The sequence below is a fragment of the Equus caballus genome, chromosome 9, assembly GCF_041296265.1.
Source record: "Equus caballus isolate H_3958 breed thoroughbred chromosome 9, TB-T2T, whole genome shotgun sequence".
NCBI lineage: Eukaryota > Metazoa > Chordata > Mammalia > Perissodactyla > Equidae > Equus > Equus caballus.
Window position 1 is genome coordinate 88986539 of NC_091692.1, and position 23253 is coordinate 89009791.

Below are 23253 nucleotides of genomic sequence, written 5' to 3' on the forward strand. Positions count from 1 at the left end.
AAAAACCAGATAGCCACCAAACAGAATTTGTTTACGTCTAGGTACTTAATATGTGATAAACATGGCATTTCCAATTCAAGGGAAGATGATTATTTTTAATAAGTGATACCGGTATTGCAATTTATAAAGTCTATTTGAAGCAAAAGAAAACTAATCAACAAACCACAGGTGCTGCTGTTTTTCCTGGAAGCCTGGAAAACGAGGCTCATCAGCCAAAAAGTTTAGGATCCTTCCTACCGTCCGTCAGTAGTTCTCAAACTCTGGTGCAGATCAGATTCACTCAGATGCTGCCTTCGCCTCGTTCATCGGGAGAAGAGGTGCGGCATCGTAGGAAGCCGTGTGCTCTCTCTGCCTGGAGGAGCTGGGCTCAAGTCCTAACACTGCCACTTATCAGCTAAGCCCTTTGGACGTGTTGCTGGATCCATTTCCTCGTCTGTAGAATGTGCAGAGTGATGGTGCCCACACGTGGGTGATCGTGAATATTAATGGTGTTGCCGGGTTCTTGGCAAATAGCAAACTTTCAGGAAGTGCTACCAAGATCCCCAGCTTTCATGCTTCACCATGCTTTTGCGTTCTCAAAGGACTTGTTCTCAGAATTTTCCTGAGGGGCATGAACCCCAGTTGTTGGATTCTGCACGACAGCAGTGGCTCATCCGGGGGGTTCCTGCCGTCTGGGAAAGGGGGACAGGAGGAGGGTGTGGCAGGGACTTGGCTCCCGGCCCTGGGATGGCGACCGATGAGCTGGCTCTCACTTTGGAGATGCAATTCACCCTTCAATTATAGCGTTTCCCCCCAGACATCAACCTAAACGCAGAGTGCGGCTAAGGCTTCCATTTTAAGACCGTGATTGGCAAGGTTGGCCCTGAAACCCCATCATAGCTCTTCTCCCAAATTGCAGGATACTCACCATCTAAAAATATGCAGCTCAGCTTGGTCATGTTGCAAAAATGCCACTTGTACTGACCATGAAAATAGCAACATGTGGAGGATGCTCGAGAAGATGAAAGCCCAGGGTCTCTTGCAGGGAAGCCGTTCAGAAGGACGTGGTGGCTCCTGATTCTGAGGATGGCCCTCCGGCTCCAGGTCCTCATGCTGAGTCCCATGTGAAAATTGTTTGCATTATTTGGCAGCTTCTCTGGATAAACTTTTCTTCTCTCTCTTTTTCTTTTTTCATTAAAAAAAAAAAAGGTAGTGATGCTGGGTTGTTATGCTACTTTATCTACCATTCTAATTTTAGTGAGCGCCCTCCCCGCCAGTGCTCTGCGTGTCAAAGACAGATTTGAGATAAAAATGACAGGCTTCCCCATATAGCTAAGCACATGGTGCTATCAAAGGCGATGACCTTTTCCTATCTGGGGATAGTTTTCCAGAAAAGATGCTCAGCTACATAGGAAGCTCAGAGGGGACGGAAGGGGCGTTGGCTGAGAGTGAGAGGCCTGGTTCTCTCTCTGGCGTGGTCACTGTCTCCCTCTGTGTTCTTGGTAACCTCTCTCAGCTTCCGACTCCTCGTTTATGAAGCAGATGTTAGAGGGCCCCCCCCGACCCCTTGTCCGGGGCACTTGGGGGATCAAATGTGGAGACGTTTCACAGATGGGGAAACTGAAGCGATGGAGGGACACCCCCAAAGGGCTTGGCTGATAAGTGATGGTGCCGTGTAAACTGTCAAGTGCGAGACCTAAGATTGCCCCGGGGTTCCGCTCTCACAAGGTAGATGCTCCCTAGTATTTATTACAGGGATAAACCGCTGTGATCTTCTGAAAAAGAAAAAGTCAAAGACAAAAAGCAAAAATAAATGAATAGAAAGATTTTCACCACTAACTGTTAGTGATGCACCCACTGAACAGCACTCTGGAATGTTCTAGAATCAGCACTCTCGAATGATCACAGAGGCCTGTGTTGGGAGGCGGCATTTGCCCTCTCGAGGGCTATTTGTGGACAGACTAAAGCACCCGTCGACCCAGACCGGCAGTCCTTCCTCACAGTGGAAGCTTAAGCCCCCTGTTGAGGGCCACCTCTGTCCTCAGGGGACACAGGGGCTCTGCCAGATGGCTTCACCTCTGCTGAGCGTCTCCCTGGCAGCTACACCAGCGTGTCCTTCTGTCCTGCTGTGACAGCATGTCCTACGTACAGGACGGTAGCGCAACGGAAGGACACAGGCTCTGTGGATGCAAAGACCTAGTTCCGATCGTGTTCTGCTCCTTATGAACGATGCGCTGCTGGACCAGCCCTTTTAACCCTTCCGTGCCTCGTTGTCTTCCTCTTTAAAATGGATGTCTTAGCTGAGGTTTCCTGGAAACAGGCTCTGTGATGGAGATGTGCGTGCAGGAAGTTTGGGGCACAGCTGTAAGGAAGCGAGGGGGAGGGATCAGGCAGGGGGCAGGTAGAACTGCCATATGAACTGGACAGTGGCCCCTTCAGAGCCCCTTTTGAGAAAGGGGCGCTGGGCCTTTGTATACCCATATGGACTAGTTTTTGGACCCAGGCTGACCCTGGGGAGGGGAAACAGCTCGCCCAGACAGAAGGCAACTCCTGGAGAGGGACTCAGCTGGGAGCCCCCAGCCGCTAACTTCCCAGCAGTTGGGGAGATGAGAACCTTGGTCCTGAGGGTGGCCTGGGCAGCAGGCCACGGTGTCTGCTAAGGAGAGCAATGGTCCTTTCTCCCCCTGCGGGCTGCGGATGATTAAATGATGGCATGTCTGTGAAGGCCTGCAGACAAAACCTGGTAACACCTACTGATAGGCTTGTTATTGGCACCGGTACCCAGCCTTATTCTAATTGTTGCATTATAACGACTGCGTTACGCTGTTTGCCTTGTCTTTCTGACTTCTCTCCCCTTCTACTGCAAGCTGCTAACTAGAAACTCTCAGACTTTGTCTCTTTTGTTTTGTTTTTTACCTTTGTATCCATAGGCTTGAGCACAGAGCTTGGCTCATCAAAAACTCTTAAAAAATCGTTGTAGACTGGAGTGATAGATAAAGGAGGGGATCACACAAGAATAGAGACCACAAGGAGGGTGCCCTGGGGCTGCCCTTTGGGGGCATCAGGTGGCCCTCCTCTGTCTTCCTCATGCCCCGGGTGGTATATATGTGCAACTGACTGTCCCCCACTTTCTCTCCTAGCCGCTCTGGATGCATGGCAGTCCCTGGCCCCCTCGTCCGTAGTTCTTGATCCGTCCATCAGGAACTTTGATGTTGCCCAAATCAGCACGGCTGCCACCAGCGACTTCTCTGTTGCCCGAGACTTCTGCTTGTTGGGTAAGTTTCTACCCTCAGATGGTGGACAAGGCTCCTCTCCCACAAGTGCTGCTCAAGATTCTGGCCTCAGAGACACACAGGCGAGCCCAAGGTGACCTGGGGTGCGTAGGAAGGAAGGAAGCGATTAACCTGGGGGGGCAGACCCTGGGTCGGCTCTCCTCTGTAGTAGCCTCGTCCTCTGGCAGGGCCACCCCACAGTCAAGGTCTCCAAGGGGATAAGCCAGCCAGAAAATGAGCAACCTTGGACCAGGTCAGAGGAAGGATCTACGGGGTTAATGTGAGACAGAGGAGACGTTTGGAAGCTGTGATGGCTATCCTCAGATCGCAGGTGGCCCAGCACGGTGAGGAGGAAGTGTACTTGTTCTGGCCAGGCTCATGGGCAAAACTAAGCTCTATGGGTAAAACTCAAATTTCAAGAGATATTTTTCAGTGCAATATGGAGAACTTTCTAATAGGCAAAGCTGTTCACAGACGCATACTTCCTTTAGAGGGTTTCGGTCACTGGTAGTTAAACAAAAGAGCTTGGTGACCACATGTTAGGAATGGTCTACAAAGACTACCTTCTGAAAGAAGCTGAGATTAGATAGCACTTCCACTCCTCCAATTCTGAGATTCTATGAGTCTCCTTCTCTACAAGGTTAGATAGCAATATGCCTATCTTACACAGACAGGGCCACCATGTACAGATGTACAGGTTGTGCACTGCACAAGTCTACGTGGTGCCATTACATAGAGACTAGGCTATGAATAAAGCCTTTAGGGAGTGCACAGCTTGCTCAATCAGATGAAGCAGCACTATTTCCAGAGCTGTTCTTAGGACTGAATATGCTGAATGCCATGAATAATTTAAGCTGTTTAGTGCAGGACCTGGCACACATGGGAAATAATATAACCCTTGAGGGAATGTGGTGAGTATGATGGGGGTAGGGGGCAGAGGGAGACGAAGCTGAAGAAGAAGGCAAGGAAGAGCATGGAGAGCCTTGTCTGGTGTGACTTAATCCTGAGGCCAGTCGGAAGCCATGGAGGTGCTTTAAACAGGGGAGTGACAAGAGCATATCTGTGAATAAATAAACAACCAAAACCTGACTGTAGTGTGAAAAATAGACTGCTGGGAGGGTTGGGTCCGCCCCAGCCCCACCACCACCATTTTATTCGCAGCCCCTGGCACAGTGCCTGGGGTGTATTGTAAGTGGTCAGATGAATAAGCGAGTGAGAATGTGGATGGATGCATGGATGGGTGGATACATAGATAGATGGATACATGGATGCATAGATGCATCATTGGGTGGATAGATGGATAGATGGATGGAGGAATGATGCATGGATGTATGTCTGGATTCATGATGCATGATTGGATGGAAGGACAGCTGGCTGGCTTATCCCCTTGGAGACCTTGACTATGGGGGATGAGGAGACTGCAGAGGAGACCCCACTGAGGGTCTTCTCTCCCAGCCTAATTCCTTTCTGCTGGGCACCCCAGGTTATCTTGGGATGGATGGATGGGCAGGTGGATGAATGATACATAGATTCATGGGTGTATCATTGAATGGGTGGATTGATGGATGATGCATGGAGAGATGGCAGGGTGGATGGACAGTGCATGGATTCACGGACACATGATTGGATGGATGGATGGATGATGCATGGATTCATGGACGCATGATTGGATGAATGGATGGATGATGCATGGATTCATGGATGCATGATTGGATGGGTGGATGGATGATGCATGGATTCATGGATGCATGATTGGTTGGATGGATGATGCATGGATTCACAGATGCATGATTGGATGGATGGATGGATGATGCATGGATTCATGGACGCATGATTGGTTGGATGGATGATGCATGGATTCACAGATGCATGATTGGACAGATGGATGGACAATGCATGGATTCATGGATGCATGGTTGGATGGACGGATGGATGATGCATGGATTCATGGATGCATGATTGGATGGATGGATGGATGATGCATGGATTCATGGATGCATGATGGGACGGATGGATGATGCATGGATTCATGGATGCATGGTTGGATAGATAGATGGTGCGTGACTGAGGTGACATCTCTGTGGCCCAAGCTTCACTCTCTCTTTCTACTCCACAGAGTGTTCCCGTCACAAGGCCTGCCTCGTCACCACTCTGCAGACCCAACCTGGTGCCGTGAGGTGTGTGTTCTATCCTGACACCCAGAGCTGTACTCACAGCCTGCAGGCCCAGAACTGCCAACTTCTGCTTCGTGAAGAGGCCACTTACATCTACCGGAAGCCAAGTAAGTGCCGGCCTATGTCTTTGCAGCCATTCCCCAGAGCCTGGGTCTGGCTGGGAGGGACTTTCCCAGCATGTGGTGATTCAAGAGGGATGGCTTTTGAGGTTCTTAACAGACAGTTGGCCAAAGTTATCCTGGGCTAGGTGGGACTCACCTGGCTTGGACTGAAGGAAGGTCAAAAACCCTACTTCTAACCCAGAATTTCTTGGCACTGCCTTTATTCATTTGTTTGTTTGAGATATAGAAGCATTTTGCCCTTTGAGTTTCTTAGTAAAATAAATAGGTCACTTTTTAGTACTTTTTTGTAGTATAGAAAGTTGTTTCATGTGCCGCATCTCATTTGATCCTTACACTATCCCTTGAGGTGGAAAGATAAGGGTTTTATCCCCATCTTAGAAATCAGGAGACTCTGGCCCAGAGAAGTCATGCTACTTCTCTGATTTCGTACAGCTAGTGAGGACAGAGCAGGGACTTGGAGCCAGGTGCAAACTCTCGATGCAATGCTCTCCTGCAAACCACGATGCCTGAGTACCACATCACGACCACTTCAGAGCAGGCCGCTGCTCCTGGCTCAGTTTAGTTTGAAACATTCAGTAAGGTGCTGTTATGTGTCAGACCTTGGGTCAGGTGCTGGGGATACAGGGAGGAAGCACGCAAAGGGCAGAGCAACATGTGAATCCATCCCTAAGCAAAGTAGTAAGAGCCGTGGAACAGGAAACATGGGAGCCGGGGGCCTGGCGGGTGCACCTCCCCGATTAGACATACTTACGGGATGAAATTAATAACTTTTAAAAGCTGTTAGCTATTCCTTTCATCTTATCTAATAGAGCAGAGATTAGCAGACTTTCCCAGTAAAGGGCTAGATGATAAATATTTCAGCTCTGCAGCCACATGTCTCTGTTACAACTGCTCAGCTTTGCCTTTGTGGCAGGAAAGCAGCCGCACAGGATTGGTAAACCAATGGGCGGGGCTCTGTGCCAATGAGACTTTATTTACAAAGTCAGGGAGCAGCAAGATTTGGCCCCACCCCATCCTAGAGTGTTGATGGTCCTTCAGGCCTGTCTTGATCCCGGCACATCCTCCTCTCTGCCTCCCTCCTCCAGCTCGTGCCCCGGGGCCTGGGAGTCCTGTGACTCCTCTATGCTGGCGTCTTGGGCCCTCCGTCTCAAGTCTTGTCTTCTCGCTGGACATGATATTGTTTGGTCAAGTCAGATAGATTTCAATAGTATGTGTCGCCCATAGGGTAGCTAATCCGTGTGGTGGTCCTGCTGGACTTGGAGGTTTGATTCTGTAAAACAAATGAGGCTGCTTCTCTGTTCATTGCATGCAACTCAAATGCAACATGAAATGCTCAGTTCCGGCGGAAGACGCATGCCATATCCACCCACACAGACACTGTTGGTTTGCACCTAATGTGCATACAGAGCTGCAGATAATTTTCTTAGCCCAGGGAGTCGCATGGCCTAAATATGGGAGGGTTTTGGGAAAAGTCCACCATTTCTGCAAAAGATTTCAAAAGGGAGAGCTGTGCATCTAACATTTCCCCGTGTTGGATTTCGCTCAGTCTGGGATTCATTGGGCAGCCTCTGCACGGGGCCTGGAACACTGCTGTCTGTGGGAAAGCATGCTCGCATTCCCTCGAAATTCTTTAGCTCTCATATTTTCTGTCTCGGCCCCGCCTTCGGATGATGCCACGTTCATGAAATGTGGCTGTTTCCTGCAGAGCAAAAACCTGACCTCAGAAGTTTCTGCTATGTTAGTACCCACAGTCCTCAGGGCTTGCCCGAGACCCTGTGATTTACGAATGAAACAGGAAATCTTGTGAGAAGCAACTGTGGGGCGAGATGGTCATGATTTGTGCTGGAGGCCAGATCACAGGGCAGCAGCTGGTTCTTTCCATCCTGAGCTTCCATCTTAAGTTGGAACTCACAATCCAGTGTTTGTGCAACAGAGAAGGTTTCATTCACTATGTTCCTTCTCCCTTCCTTCCTTTTTCTCTTTTTCTTTCCTTCTTTGTTTCTTTGTTTCTTTGTTTCTGTTTCTTTCTTTCTCTCTTTCTTTCTGTCTCTCTCTCTCCCTCTCTTTCTCTCTCTCTCTCCCTCCTTCTCTCTCTCGCCCTCTCTCCCTCCCTCTCTCTCTCTTCTTCTTTCTCTCCCTCTCTCTCTCTCTCTCCTTCCTCCCTCCCTTCTTCCCTCCCCCTCCTCCTTTCCTCCCTCCCTCTTTCCTTCTTCCTTCCTTCTTTCCTTTCCTCCCTCCCTCCCCTCTCTTCCTCACTCCCTCTTTTCCTTCCTTCATGCATTCATTCATTCATGTGTTGAGCTCCTGCCATTTGCTAGGCACTGGGCCTGGAACATGACAGGCATCGTGTTATCTATTCTGGACATCTTCGTGTTGTATGGACTGCTATTATTCCTACTTTGCAAATGGAAAAATTATGAAGATCAAAACAATTACAATGTTTTCCTGAAGTAGCTGGTCATATCATAAAACACAGGTCTCCCTGACTCCCCTGACCGGCTGTCAGTTTTCCCTCACGGTGCCGAGCTTCAGTGGGCTGGAGGTCATGAACACATGTCCCACCAGGGTTTCTCAACCTTGCACCATTGACATGTGGGCCCACATAATTCTTTGCTGTGGGGAGCTGTCCTGCCTATCATAGGATGTTTAGCAGCATCCCTGACCTCTACCCTACTAGATGCCAACAGCGAGCGTCTCTCTCCAACCCTTGTGACAACCAAAAATATCTCCAGACATTGTCAAATGTCCCCTGGGAACAAAATCACCTCCAGTTGAACTACTGCATTAAACCAAGCTCTTGAGGAATGGATAGACTCCTGCCTGCCTGTCTGTCTGTCTGTCTGCCCCTTCTCCCGTGCTCCTGTCTAGTCATCATATATATGTATATATTAAACAAAAGGAGCTGCAGAGGCAGCAAAGCTTTCGCTCTCAACCAGCTGACGGGAGAGCCGAGCCAAGCAAACCCAGCTGCTGGAAATAATAAGAGACTTTGCACACACACACACACACACACATTGAGAGAGAGACAATATCTCTCCACCAGTGTTTGTTTCCCCTTGTGTGTGGCCCTAAGTCCTGTGGAGAATCAGACACACAGGCCTGTCTCAGGTCCCTGACATTGGCATTTGGCACCGAGCTGGAGCCCAACAAGAGTTTGTTGAACGAGTGAGCGAATGAAAGAAAATATAGTAGAGGAGATAAGGTAGGGCTCCAGGGAGGCCGATGGGATCTGGTGATTAGCCCTACAAGAAGGGGCGTGGAAAGCCCTCTGGAGCTCAGAGCGGTGATGGCAGGCGGGCCCAGCCCAGAACTTACAGACCATGCGGGATTCAGACACGAACAAAGGGAGGGAGGGCATTGCAGGCATGGGCAGAGGCCCAGAGAGGGGTCCTGACTTGACCCTTGACCCCATGTGAATGGGGCGTGGTCAGAGTTGGGTTCAGAAAGGTGTGGCTTTGACTCCTACATGACCATGAAGTCCTGGCAGCTGCCCACCCTCAGTCCCCAAACTTATTTCCTCACCAGTGAAAGGCAAATATGGGCCACAGTTCCTTAGCTGCAATCCTGAAATCCAAAAGTTCTAAAAAGTCCCTCCGTTCTTGTAAAAATCCAATTACGTCTGACCTGAAGCTCATGCCTGGCCCCACGGGGCTGAGTGAGGGGTTGTGGGCCAGAGTGACGAGCTAACACCTGGAGAGAAGGCACTGGTACTGCCTCTGCACATATTCAGTGCCTGGTAAAGGTGAACTGTCTTGGCAGTTTTTTTCACATTGAGCACTAACTTGACTAGACTTAAGCTATTGGGGACTGAATGGATTTTCAACCTTTTTAAAGTGCAAATGGCAGTATTTTGTTTGAATAGAGCACCCACTGCTCCCTCTCGCCCTCCTCCCCCGCACGCCCCTCCCAACAGACCTCCCTCTCCTTGGCTCTGGGACATCTGCGCCTTCTGTGACCATCGCCACCCACGGCCAGCTGCTGGGCAGGTCCCAGGCCATCCGGGTGGGCACTTCGTGGAAGCAGGTGGACCAGTTCCTGGGAGTTCCGTATGCCTCCCCGCCCTTGGCAGAGAGCCGCTTCCGGGCACCCGAGCCCCTGAACTGGACAGGACCTTGGGATGCCACCAAGCCACGGTAAGGGCTGAGTGGAGCACGCTTAGGTGACTGCCCAGAGAAGCCGTCTCGCATCGTCATCCATCAGAGGGAGACCTGGGGGCAGAGCAGTGCCTCCTAGAGGGAGCGGTGCAGTGGGTGGGGGTGTCGTAGTTAAGGTGGCATTAAGCGCTCTAACAGATAAATGTCCCCAGTATAACGTTATCTTCCTCCTGGAAAGTCCACTTGGTGATGGAGGGGCTGATGTGCTCTGCTCCACACAGCGATTCGGGGACCCAGGCTGACAGAGGCTCTGCCTTCTTCAGCACGAACCTCCCTCGGCATCGCATTTAGGAAAGAGGCTGTGGGAGAGTCTGCTGGGGACATTTCTAGGGGCCACCCTTGGAAGTGGTATGCATCCAACAGTTGCACCAGGATCCATCCGGGTGGCCAGAGCTCAGAACTCCTGGCCACGTCTGACTTCAGTGCGGCTGAGAAATATAGCAGAGAAGGAAAATTACATGAGCTAATGAAAATAACCTTAAAAGAACTATTTTTTTTTCTAATAGGGACAATATTAAAAGGAGTTTTCAAAATAAAAAAAAAAGCATCTGTAGCCTATCTTCCTGCCTCATCAGCTATTTTCGATTTCATCCATTCCTCCCAGGCATACACCGCTTTAGATAGCTGACGCAGTGGGGAAGATGTTGTGATTTTCCTAACTAGAGTGTGTGCGGAGTACCCTGAAGAAGCGCACTCCTCCCTTCTCCTCCCCACCTGCGTTTGCCCTTCCCACAGGCCGGGCAGGTCCACAGGCTCAGGCCAGAAAGAGAGGAGCTAGGAGGCTCTTGAGTATCCAGGCCGGGGAAGGTGGAGGCTGCAGTCGGCCAGTGGCAGGGGGGATGTAGAAAGCCACGGCTGAGTCTCCACCACTGAGAAACGAAAGGAATAAACCTGCCCCAACTAGAGCACTTTGCCACGTTAGGATGTACCCATTTGACAGAGGAGGTTGAGTCACAGAGGTTTTAGAGTGGTGAGTAGTTGGAGCGCTTGGCTCATCAGATCCCAGTGCTGAGTGGAATCAGTCTTTTGGGTGAAGTACCATCATCCTCCATAGGCCTGTCCCAAACGTGGTCTCAGCTCTTATGCTGGGAGACACTCACCCTGGCGCACAGGAACTCTGTGCTGACGTAGAGAGCAGGTCGGACACCTCATCTGGCAACAGGTCTGCACACTTGGAGCAAAGGAGGGCCAAGGTCCCAAGTGGCATCCATTGTCCCCTTCCTTGTCTCGGGTGCCCTTCTCTCTGGTTTAGCACCTGTCCCTGGGGGATGTTCCTGCCCAGGCCGGTGCCAGGGAGAGTGGTGGGCACCTGCTGTTCCTCCCATTCATTTGCCACTCCCATCTCCCGTTTCCCAAAGCTGCCTAATTGCCAGAGCTGGTGGGACCCCAGCCTCGGGAACGGGGCAGTGGGAAGGGGATGTGGGCCTGCCGCCTTGCTCCTTTCCCCTGGAAGTCTTACAGCCTGTATCTGCAGGGCCAGCTGCTGGCAGCCGGGTGCCAGAACGCCCCTGTCTCCCGGACTCAGCGAAGACTGCCTGCATCTCAATGTGTTTGTCCCCCAGAATGTGGTGAGTCCTGCAGCCCTTGCTGGGTTTGCCTGGAAAACCACCCAGGTGCCACCCGCTCCCCACGGCTTTGGGCCCCGTTCCCTCCTCTCCCGTGTGCTCCCCTTGGGTTGTGCTCCCATGCCCCCTGGGGTGGCTCTTGGCTTCGAGAAGGCCTGACTGGCTGAGAGCAGGCAGAGGGGCCTTCGGCTTCCTCCACAGCCTCGTCCCATCCTCCCCACGTCCGGCATCCCGGCGCCCCAGCCACACCGGGGCCGGTGCACCGTTATCCCCACCCGCTTCTCTAAGAAATATTCACGATGGCCTGTGACAGGCTGGGACTGCTCCAGGTGGGACCCCGCTATGACAAAACACAGCCACTGCCCTCCCGGGGCCAGAAATAAACAGACAAGCAAATAAATAGTGACGAAAAATACACAGGGACAGGAGGGGGTCGGTGGCGGTCAGGAGGTCCCGTTGGAGCACAGCGCAGAGGTGGGAGGATGTGAGCCATGCAGGCAGGCAAGGTGAGGGCCGGCCATGTAGGGCGGGGACCCCTAGAGGCCACAGGCTGGGAAGGGAGCAGCTGGCATTCCAATTAGCCTGCAAATGAGGAAATGTCCTCTCCCCTGCGGAAGATGCTTGGGGCCACCCCTCGGGGGCGTTTGTGGGAGCTTTCTGCATGGACTCTTATTTGAGGCAGTTCTGGAGGTGAGGTGGGGGGCTTTGACCCTGACCCTGGTTGTGCCCTGTTTTGAAGCCCGTTTCTGCCTAAGTAGCATCTGTGACCCTGAGGTTGAATATTTGAGTTTTCTATTTAGGGGAAAGGGTCAGAATGCATGGGAGTGAAAGGACCTGATGAGCTTTAGGGAACAAGAGTTTCTGGTGAGGCTGACCCAAAGTTGATAGATCCCATGGTGCATGTGACGATGCCACCAATTCCTGGTTTCCTACTAGCAGAGAGAGTCAACTGTACTTCATGGGCTGCGTTAACAGAAGTATGGAGCCTAGAGTGAGGGAGGTGATAGAGTTCCATTCTGCCCAACTCTGGTCATACCATACTTGCAGATGCCAAATTAAGTTCTGGCTCCAAACCAGCCTGCTACTTGCTTTCATATCTGTGATTTCACTTGTCTTCACATCAATTCTACAAGGAAGATATCTATATCTCCCTATCTCTATATATAGTCCCTCCTCATTTTAAAGGTGCAGAAATGAGGCTAAGAGAGGCTAAGTGACTTACTTAAGGACACACAGCTGGGCTGAGTGGAGGCTTGGTCCCCGTATCCTGACTCCAAATCCAGTGCTCTGTCCCCCAGGGAAGTTCCCATTTGAAGAAAGCTTTGCTGTTTCTGCCTTGGGCAGCTCCGTCGCCTCATCCTGGCCTTGGGGGAGGAGCGTTGATGCCATAGCCTGGGCTGCCACAGCGGCGCATGCTGCTAAAGTGACGGACCCTGCAGGGGTTGGGGGGGCAGCATCTTGGACACCTCCTTCTGGCTGCGGGGTGGAGAGGCTGAGGACTGACCCTCAGGACCCTCTGCGGCCTCCCCTCGCTTCACTGACACTTGCCGGCAGCAAGGCAAACAGCCTCCTCTCTTGCTGGTGTGCCACCCGATAAAATGGCTCTGAGCGCTGTTAGGATGTCAGTCATGTTGGAGAAGGGCCACCTAGCTTAATTACCTCTTTACAGGACCTCGCTCCCAACACAGGCACATTCTGAGGCCTGGGGGTTAGGGCTTGAACATGTCAATTTAGGGGGACACACTTCACCCCATAGCATGGGACTGAGTGTGCCCAGAGAGCAGCGCTGACCAGAAGAGTCACACGCAGGCTCAGAATCTCACTCCTCCATGGGAAGGTGCCCTCACTGAGCTCTGCTGCGGGAAAATGGGCCAAGCTGTAGCCCCCGCATCTCTCCAGTCCCCACAGGCCCCCGGAGCGTCCGTGCTGGTGTTCTTCCACAACTCCATGGAGGGCAGGGTGAGCGAAGGACAGCTGGCCCTTGACGGTTCCTTCCTGGCTGCTGTTGGCAACCTCATCGTGGTCACTGCCGGCTACCGAGTGGGCGTCTTCGGCTTCCTGAGTTCCGGTGAGTTGCTGGCGTTGGTGGGACTGCTGACTCCTAAAGCTGAGGCTCGCTCTGTGCGTGTGCGGCCCCTTCTTCCCGAAGCCCCATCCCCTCCTGGCCCCTGGCCCGCCTCCAGCCCAGCTGAGCCCTCAGTGGAACATCCAGCTCCCTCCGGTGACGCTGACACTCGTAGACAAGAGCCATAGTTTCCATTGATTGGACTATGTGTCGGAAGCTGTCCCATGCTTTATCTTGCGATGTGTATCTGTGTGTGTGTCTATTGAGGTCTCAGAAGGTTAGACACTTGCTCAAGGTCACATGCTCAGGAAAGAGCAGGACAGGATTCCCCAGCAGGGTTGACTGGCCCTGGAGAACCGTAAGGCATGGATTATGGCCTTGGACACACAGGGAAGCCCTCTGACTCAGAGTGAGGGCTGCATCAGTGATGGGCTTCCGGCTCCCCCTTTAACCCCAGCCTTGCTTGTGAACATTGGCCTGTCCCCTATCTAGTCACAGCCCCATTTGTCACTCTGGTTGCCCCCTCTCCTCTCCCCTACAACCCCCAGGGCAGAATTGAGGCTTGGACCAATGTCAGCATCCTTCGTCCACATCTCCTCCATCTCCAGCCCCCACCAGTGGCAGGGCAGTTGTCAAGTAGCTGTGACCGAGCACAGACACGCTGGTCTGGGAATCCGAAGAGCCATTCATTGTCTATGTGACCTTGGACAAACCCTTCCTTTCTCTGAGTCTCAGTTTTCTCCTCTGTAAAATGGGAATAATTGTACTCAACTTCCAGAGTTACTGTGAGGCTCAAGTGAGGTCCTGCATGTGAAAGGGCTTTAGAGACTGTGACGGGCTTTTCGAGTCCTCCAGGATGGGCACTGAGCCTCATCTCTGTTCTCCAAGATTCTCGTTTAAGACCTGGGTTGGCTTACCTGCTAAGTGTGGGTGGGCGGGTGGAAGGCAGCATGGCTGGAATGAGGGACTTGAGTAGAGTGTGGGTGAGTGGGGTGGATCTAGCACGAGTAGGAACCCAGCGGTGCAGGGAATGCGGGCTAACAGACCACCTGGCACGGGGCCTTGAGCGCCATGATGAAGATTCTAGGCCTGCGCAACAAACGCGAAAGGGTCAAGAAATTAAGGCAAAATCCGACCAGATGCCAACGTGGGAAATGGAGATGAAGAACAGATTTCAGATTTTCCCTCAGGGGGAGCAGGGTCAGCTGCCAGAGCATTGACAACGCTTCGCCTGGTTTCCTTTCCTCTTTTCAAACATGACTGAATGATTTAACTCAGTAGCTCCTTTCTCTAAGGAGGTGGGTGAAATTCCAAGCTCCTCCTGCTAAATGGTGGTGGTGGGTGGGGGCAGGTTTTCACAGACACGGCTGACTTCTTGGTTTAGAGCATTTCCAGACAGAAGAGAGTGAATTTCCATATGTCGTCCGTCCCTGAGGGGGCGAGGGGCTATGATTTCATGGGCTGTCATCTTATTGAGAATTCGTGTGCTTCTGGGAAGGCAAACTCATTTCTGCTGCTGGTGGGGGCAGCGCTGGGGGGAGGCAAAGGAAACTTCCAGAACACTCAACCCTTCCCATTCTTGACTTGCAAGGCTGCCTGTTCATTGTACTTAAATCAAAAGTGTCAGCCAGAGAGAGAAGGAAAGTTACACTTACCCGGCGCCTTGCTGTGCCAGACATCTTGCCTGGATTATTTCATTTCATTCTCACGGCAGCTCTGTGAGGCCAGGCTCATGTGGCTTTTCACAGATGAAACGACGAGGCGCAGAGAGGTCAAGGAACTTTATGCGCCACAGTTACGAGTGGCATCCTGGGCGTTAAACCCTGGTGGTCCAACAGCAAGAAAAAACATAGGGTAGCTTGCTCCCTCAGATGTCCAGGAACACCCTACGGATTCCTCAGTCTTCTGTGTACAGAGCAGGATTCCTCTTTGCATTCGTTTAGCCACAGGCAGTCTGTCTCTGCTTTATTTACTAGACCTCCTAGCGTTTCCCACATTCCTGAGATTTCACATCTCTTACGTTGGGCCTCCCTGCAGTTCAGCCGGATAGGGAAGCATCCATCAGTCAAGAAACAGACACAGAGAAAGTGGCAGGGGGCGGAGAAGCAGCCACAGGGTGATACCAACATAGGCCTCTTGACGGCAGAGGGGCCGCCTCCTGCCTGCCACACACTTTTGATGACAAGGCTCTATGGAGGGGCGGCCACCACGCAGAGGATGTGGGAGTTCACAGCCTCCAGGCGCGCTTGAGAGGGAAAAGGGAGCAGGCGTGCCATTCAGCTCACCCCCAATAAATTTACGACACAAGCACACTATCCCCTTTCCCATTTTAAAAAAAGTACAATAGATTTTACTATTTAGAGAGGTTTTCTGTATACAGTAAAATTGAGCAGAAAGTACAGAGAGTTCCCACACACTCCTTTGTCCCTTGCCTCAGTTTCCCCTGCTATTGGTGAGGCACATTTGTTACAATTGATGAGCCAGTATTGGTACCTTGTTATTGACTGAAGCCCGTGGTTGACATGAGGGTTCGCGCTTCGTGTTTTACGTGCTGTGGGTTTTGACAAATGTGGGATGACGCGTGTCCACCATTACGGCATGACACAGAATAGTTCCACTGCCCTACAACTTCCCTGGGCTCCGCCTATTTGTCCCTCCCCTTTTCTGTTTTACATGGCTGGAAAACTGCCGTTCAGAGCACAGGGCTGGAAAGAGCCCGCTACTTTGAGTGCCAGCCTCAGCCTGGTGTCCTGCACGGCGCACAGACTTTGGACGCGCACAGGGCAGGGCCCGAGGGAAGCTCTGTGACTCTGTGGGTACCAGGGGCTCTAGGCAGTTCCTCCCCTCCGCATCCCATCACAGGCTGCCTGTCTTAGCATCAGATGATGCTGAGACCTTCGGGGCGGATGATGAGATAAAGGGTCAAAGGCAAATGCCTGGAACCGAGCCTGGCATCAGCAGGGGCTCACAAGGTTAAGGCCTTTTCTTTCCGTCGACAGCCTTCTTCAATAGTCAGGGCTGTGCTGTAGTCGTGTCCCGGCCCTGCATGTGGTCAGAGCTGCCTCCCATCGTGGCAGCAGCAGCCCTGGCATTTACTGAGTCAGCCCGGGTAGCAGCTCTGTGTGCTTCGTCTCTCAGATAAATGTGTGCAGCATCTGCTGTCGTAGCCCAGAGTGAAAATGGTCCCTTGAGGACTCCAGACTCCAGAGGTGCTTTTCAAAAGGGGTGGGAGAAAGATAAAAACAGAAGCTCGTGCCAGTCCTGCAGCCGACTGGACAGACTCGTGTTCTCTGCGAGAGAGGCCAAACCCAACAGTCCTTAAGGGAGCCGTGGTTCCTGAGGAACGGAGCAGTTGGAAAGGAAGTGAGGGGGTCGGTGGGCCTGGGGAGGCCATTGCCCCAGCCTGGACCCTGCAGGCGGGACAGACCCTGGGGGCGTGGGACACAGTGATGATCCTTCTTTCTCTGCAAAGCAATGCAGAGAGGGGGACCAGGGGTGGCAGCGTGGGTCAGAGGAGGAGCGGGTGGGCACCGCCTCTGCAGGGCAAGGAAGCAGAGGAGGTGTGCTTTGGCCAGCGAGCCAGACAGAAGGCCAGGCACGGGAACATCATCATTACCTCATCATCCCTGGGGCGTTGGAGGCCCCCGACAGGGTCTGCCACCCTCTCCGACTGCAAGACCAGGCACAGAGTCCTGCCCAGCGGGAGACCCATCACAGGTGCCATTTCTGCTACTGAAGACAGGGCACATCCTGCAAAGGGCCTCTGTAGGATGATGCTGGGACCTAAGCCCGGTTTGTTTTATTTAAGAAAAACCAAACAATCTCTATCGTGCTATATGCCACGCACTGTTCCGTTCCCTTTACGAATATTAACCAATGCAGTCATCATAGCAACCTAACGAGGTAGGTATTATTATAACCCCCATTTTACAGGTGGGGAAAGTCAGGTCTTGTTAAGTAACTTGTCCAGGGCCCCACACAGCTAGCAGGTGGAGGAGCCGGGACCTGGGCCCAGCTGGTCTGACTCCATAACCCGTGTCCTTACCCACCTCCCCGTGCTGCCTGTTATTGATGGCATCAATAATGACCTGGGCGAGAACCCACCATGAGCCCAGAATTGTGCTAACAAGCTTTAGAGGGATAGATGAAGAAATCAGACGAGCAGGTGAGGACCAATTAGACAGTGAGGGAACCACGGAGTGTTTGCTGGGGTGGTTCAGACCAGAGGGGCAGGAGGCTGCAGGTGGAGGGGCAGAGCAGGACCGGCTGGGGTAGACGGAGAGGAGCTTTACCCTGTTGTCCAGAAATCTGCTCACACCCGTGTCCCCACTGGACTGGACGCGCCTGGTCCACAGAGAGCAGCCCTCTCCAGTTTCATGCCCCCCGCAGCTCTGCACAGCACGTGTTTGTGGCAGAACGGGGCCAGGCGGACCTGAGTGGGGCCCTGAGGATGAGGAGAGTTGGGGCTGCACACACAGACCGCGGGCGGAGTGAGTGGGGATGTGATGAGTGGACCCCCATGGCTGGAGGAGAGCCGGTGTCGGACAGTGAAGGGAACCAGACCGCTTGGGGAGGCCGAGGTCCACCTTAGAGGATCTGAAAAGTCAGGAAGAAGTTTAGACTTGATGAGGCAGGAATGAGGGAGTTATGAAAGCTTTTGAGCAGGGATGGTTCCATAAATAGCTTAGATTTTCTAATGAAAATAACACAGGGCCTTGCACGTCATAGATTTTTCAACCAATGTTTGTTGAATTGTATTGAATATTAGGACAGAGCTCCAAGTGTGCAATTTAAGTCCCGACTTGATCTCACATTTGCTTCTTGCACCTAAACAAACTTTTCCTCTTGAGGCTCAGCTTCCTCACCAGCCAAGGACAGGGTTGGACTAGACTATCTCAGACCAGCTGGTTAGCTGCCTTCTGTGCGGGTCCCTGAGCCGTGTGCCCTGAGGGCCAGGATCTTGTCTACCTTCCTCTTCGCAGTACCTAGCATGATGCCTGGCACCAGGTGAAGCCTCTTGAACACCCCCTCCCTTCTGACCTCCTAGGGGTCTGTTGACCCCAGAATGTCAGCATTGTAAGCAGGAAGCTGATATATGAGACGTAGGATTCAGGGACATTCTCTTCTCCCCCATTGTCACTGGAAATTCAGGCCATGGATGTCACTTCCCAGACTTGCAGGACTGGGTCCTGCTCATTGGCACGCTGCTTTCCTGCCCTGCCTGAGACCTCATAAACAAATGCTTTCATCCTAACAAATGAGACGTACGTGCAATCCAGAAAGGTCCACGGAGAGAATGGTGCCAATCGCGTCACCAAACCCAGAACATGAAATGCATTTGAAGAAATTCTGAAAAGTCTTCCCAGCTGGAAAAGTAATTTGGGTCATTTGTACCGGTCCGTCCTCGGAGCTGGTGTTCTCATCAGCTTTGTGAATACCAGGGTGGCGAATGGAGATGCAAGATCTTTCTGTTTTTCTCCTTGGGAATATGGGGTCTTGGTGATAGTTTCTCGCTTGATGCTGAAGCCCGTTAGTCATATCTACGGTCATTCATTCACCTAATACTTACTGAAGACCTACTATGTGCCACTAGTTTTAGTAGGGGTACAGTCTAGCAGGGAAGACAATGGTGACAAGTACCCTGAAAGAGGATGCTGGCTTTGCCTGAGGGCTGCCTGTGAACTGATGGCATAGCTAAGACTTGAAGGATGGCTGGGCCGAAGGAGGAGGAAGATAGGAAAGGCCCGGGGGAGGGGGAGGGCTCTGGCAGAGGAAATCACCTGTGCCAAGCAGGGGCCTGGGAGAGGGTGGACCGGCGTGTTTGAGCAACTGATGGGCAGCCTGGGTCTGCAGCACAGGCATAGGAGGAGACAGAGGGGGCCCAAGAGACGGACGACCCAGGCCCATGGGACCTTGAATGCATTGGAAGAACTGAGCTCGTTCCTAAGGACAATGGGGTGAGATGGGAGATTCTAGATAGGATGGGGCAAGGTGTGTGTGTGTGTGCCTGTGAGAGACAGACAGAGACAGAGACATAGAGAGAGAGACTTGATCAAAATTATAAGCTTAAAAGACCACTCTGGGTGTGGCATGGAGAATTCATTGGCAGGAGGAATATGCAGATGCAGGAGGCCAATAAGAGGCTCTGAGCAGAGATGGCGGCTGAGATCAGTGGAGAGAGAGAGCCCACAGAGAGCACATGGGGAGGGAGTGGGGATGCGGCAGAGCAGACATCAGGGAAGGCCCACAAGGCTGTGCAGGAGCAGAATGGGTGGGTGGAGCTGCTTTTGAAGGAGAAGATCAGAAACTCTGGAGATGCTGCTGGCCAGGGTGCTCAGGAGACTTAGCATCAATTCCCTGGGGGACGGAAGGAACCTGAGGTGCCTGTGAGACAGCCTCCTGGAGAAACGTGAGGGTCTGGAGCCGGCAGAGTGTTCTGAGCCGCTGGCGTGTGCCCCAGAGTCATCAGCGTGGACGTGGTGGTTGAAGCCATGGGATGGGCTGAGGTTTCCTGGAGCAAAGCTGGAGAAATGTACAGCCTCAGCCCACAGCAGAACAGGCCTGGGCGCCTGGGGCAGTTAGTGGTGTAGACCGACAAGGAGGATCTGTTGAATCCAGAGGACGGCCAGATGGTCTTCAGCATGTAGTGTCCCAAAACACCATGGAGAAGAGCATGATTTTTTCGGTCTGGATCATACCGTTAAAAAAAATAATAATGTTGAGCTTTTAGTAGATGTTTACTGAATTCTGTGAAAAAAGGAAAGAGAGATCAACTCAGTTGAATGTTATCGAAGGTCGCAGAGGATGAGGGAGTGGGAAGGAACGAGATCCAGAACCTCGCTAAACCTGGCCATTATTGGGGAGGCAAAGGTATGGAGAGCCATGGCAGTGGGTGAAGATGTGGGGCAGGAGGTTCATCTCCTTGCTACCCATTTGCCAAGCAGTGGGGTGGCCTGAACATGTACTGCCTCTAATCTGAGCAGCGGCCCTCGTCTGCCATGGGAAGCTGTGGCTCAGAGAGGTGGAGTAACACATCTAAGTTCTCCTAGCTAGCAAAGGCTGAAGCGAGAGTTCGCACCTGGATGGGTCTGATTCCAGAGCCCACGCTCTTGCCACTGTCCCACCCTGTATGTGGAGCCACTGTCCTGACCGGTGCAGACAGGAGGCTGGGTGCTCCACAGGTACCATGTGCCTGGCTCAGACAGCACTAGGATGATTAAATTCCAGGTTGCAAAATCACAAAGGGTTAAATGCTTTCCTCTCTTTGAAGGGTCCAGTGAGGTGAGTGGCAACTGGGGGCTGCTGGACCAGGTGGCGGCTCTGACCTGGGTGCACAGTCACATTGGAGCGTTTGGCGGGGACCCTCGGCACGTGGCCCTGGCAGCAGATCGTGGCGGAGCTGACGTGGCCAGCATCCACCTTCTGACCACCAGGACTGCCAACTCCAGACTCTTCCGGAGAGCCGTGCTGATGGTGAGTCGCCTGTTCTGCCTCCAGCCTTGCTGCAGATGCTGGCCGGGCAAGGTGGTCCTCTCCTGCCTCTTGAGACCGTTGACTTCGACTGCTTGGTTTTCCCTTATCCTTAGTCCTGAGTGTGCACCCTGCTTGTGGCCATCTTTCCATGCGCACGTGAGCCAGGATGCTGAGGGCTCTCCTGACTGCTGTCCACTTGTATCTAAAGTGGTAATGATTCTAGATGGTGACTATTTGCTTGGAGTGTCTCATTAGGGTTTAATGAACTGGACCCTCGATTACCTCTCTTGTCAATAGACAAACATAAGGGGTTGGGATGCAGGAGGAGAAGCTTTCCGGAAATCTAATGATGAGAGCACAGTTTAGCCGATACAATGCTGAATACACTCAACAGTGTCGCCAAAAACAGGAGAGAAACAGAACCAAGAGGACTCTCATCTACCCCGGTGTCGCTTCCCTGATCTTCTCCAGGTTCGAACTTGGAATCTTCCCTTAAGCTGCCTAGTTTCTTCAATAGCCCGCGCTCCATCCTCCCTGAGATTCTGTTCTTGTGACATTTTATTGTAGAACAATATTGGGTGATTCCTTGCTCTCGCTAGTCCCTTCCACCTCATTGGAAGGGTGAGGAGAGGCAAGGCACCCAGAGCTTATCCACATGGCTATCCAAGGAGTGGCAGGTAGGTGGGTCAGCAGCCACAGGATGAGGGACAGAGAAAGAAAAGTTTGGCCAATTAAGTTGTCGACTGTTGAGTGAAGGCAAAGAATAGAACTCATAATTCTACTGGATGGTCTGAAGCACCTGCTAGGTGACGATGACGATGATGGTGATGATGGCGATGATGATGGTGATGATGGCGATGATGATGGTGATGATGATGATGGTGGTGATGATGATGGTGATGGTGATGATGGTGATGATGGTGATGATGATGGTGAGATGATCATGATGATGGTAATGATGATGATGGTGGTGACGATGATGGTGATGATAATAATATAATGATGTTGATGATGATGGAATAATTATGATGGACAAAATGACTTGGTTGACCACAGCATAAGCCCTGATGGCTATTCTGTCATTAATTAACTTCTAATTTTATTGAGCATCCACCTTAGGGCAGGTGCTATGCAAGGTGCTGGAAATCCCATGCTGAATAATACATGTCCTAGTTCTCAGGAAGCTTGTAGTTTACTGGGAGGAGTGAGAGACAAACACTTCAAGCAGATATTTAAAAGAAGGTCTTAGGGTGGCTCAGAGAGAAGCCCCAAACTCAGCACAGGGGACAGAGGTAGTGGCATAGGGGAGCCTCCCAGGAGAGGGAGTGTCTGAGCTCATGCTGAAGGCTGTGTGGGCATTAACTGTAGGCAGAGTCCAGGCGCCAAGGGAAAGCTGGATCTTCGCTGAGATCTGCCCATCACATGGTGCGTCTCGAAGACAGGGTCTTCGTGGGCAGTGGTGTGGCGGCTGGGAGGCAGAGAGCAGCCAGACGGCACTGAATCCAGCCTGGCTTTTATCCTGAGTGCATGGGAGCCATTGGAGGGTTTTGTCTGTTTGCTTGCTTGCTTTGGTTTCCCATGTTACATTTTTAAGTGTATAATTCAGTGGCATTACGAACATTCACAATGTTGTGCAACCATCCCCACTAATCATTTCCAGCACTTTTTCATCATCCCAAACAGAAACCCTATACCTATTAAATAGCTCCCCCTTTCCCCTTCGTCCCAGCCCGGGTGACCTCTATTCTACCTTCTGGTCTACGAATTTGCCTACTCCGGGTACCTCATGTTAGTGGAATCTGACACGACTTGTCCTTTTGTGACGGGCTTATTTCACTTACCATAACGTCTTCAAGGTTCATCCATGTTGTAGCCTGTGTCAGAGTTTCATTTCTTTTCAAGCTGAATAACAGACCGTTGTATGTATATACCACATTTGGTTATCCATTCATCTGCTGATAAACGTTTGGGTTGCTTCCACCTTTTGGCCACTGTGACTAGTGCTTCTGTGAACACTGGTATGTCATCAAAGCGTTTTTAAGCAGGTGGGAAACTTCCTTAGAAAACGCTTTAGGAAGACTTCTCTTAGAGCTGGGTGGAGGATGAATTTAAGAGGAGCAATGATGGAGGAAGAGAAAGCAATGAAGACAATAGTAAGTGACACAAATTAAGGGAAGATGGAGAACTATTGAGGCCAGTGCCGTGGACCAGCCAGCAATTCTAGAGACCATATAACCACACCCCAGCTTTGTCCAGCCTTCCTGAGATCCAAACCCTTGATCATAAGGAGGGTAGGCGAAGTGTCATTGTTTGGGCATAACTGATGCTAAATCAGCGTCATCGTCATCCTCCCGTATAGGAAGCAGTGCCACCTGCCACTTCGTCTCTCTCCTTCGGCCGTAGGAGCATGCCAGTGTTCCTTGAAGGGTCCATTCTCTACTCGGCCTCA

At 51.9% G+C, this 23253-nt stretch overlaps 1 protein-coding gene across 1 annotated transcript in view; it reads left to right on the plus strand.

The window, feature by feature from the left end:
- TG (thyroglobulin) overlaps window positions 1-23253 on the plus strand; it is a 243041-nt gene that overhangs the window by 119515 nt on the left and 100273 nt on the right. The window contains exons 35-40 of the mRNA XM_014728161.3: window positions 3120-3254; window positions 5368-5532; window positions 9461-9680; window positions 11176-11269; window positions 13166-13334; window positions 20602-20804. Coding sequence (XP_014583647.3) covers window positions 3120-3254; window positions 5368-5532; window positions 9461-9680; window positions 11176-11269; window positions 13166-13334; window positions 20602-20804 — 986 coding nt within the window. The remainder of the gene's footprint in view (window positions 1-3119; window positions 3255-5367; window positions 5533-9460; window positions 9681-11175; window positions 11270-13165; window positions 13335-20601; window positions 20805-23253) is intronic.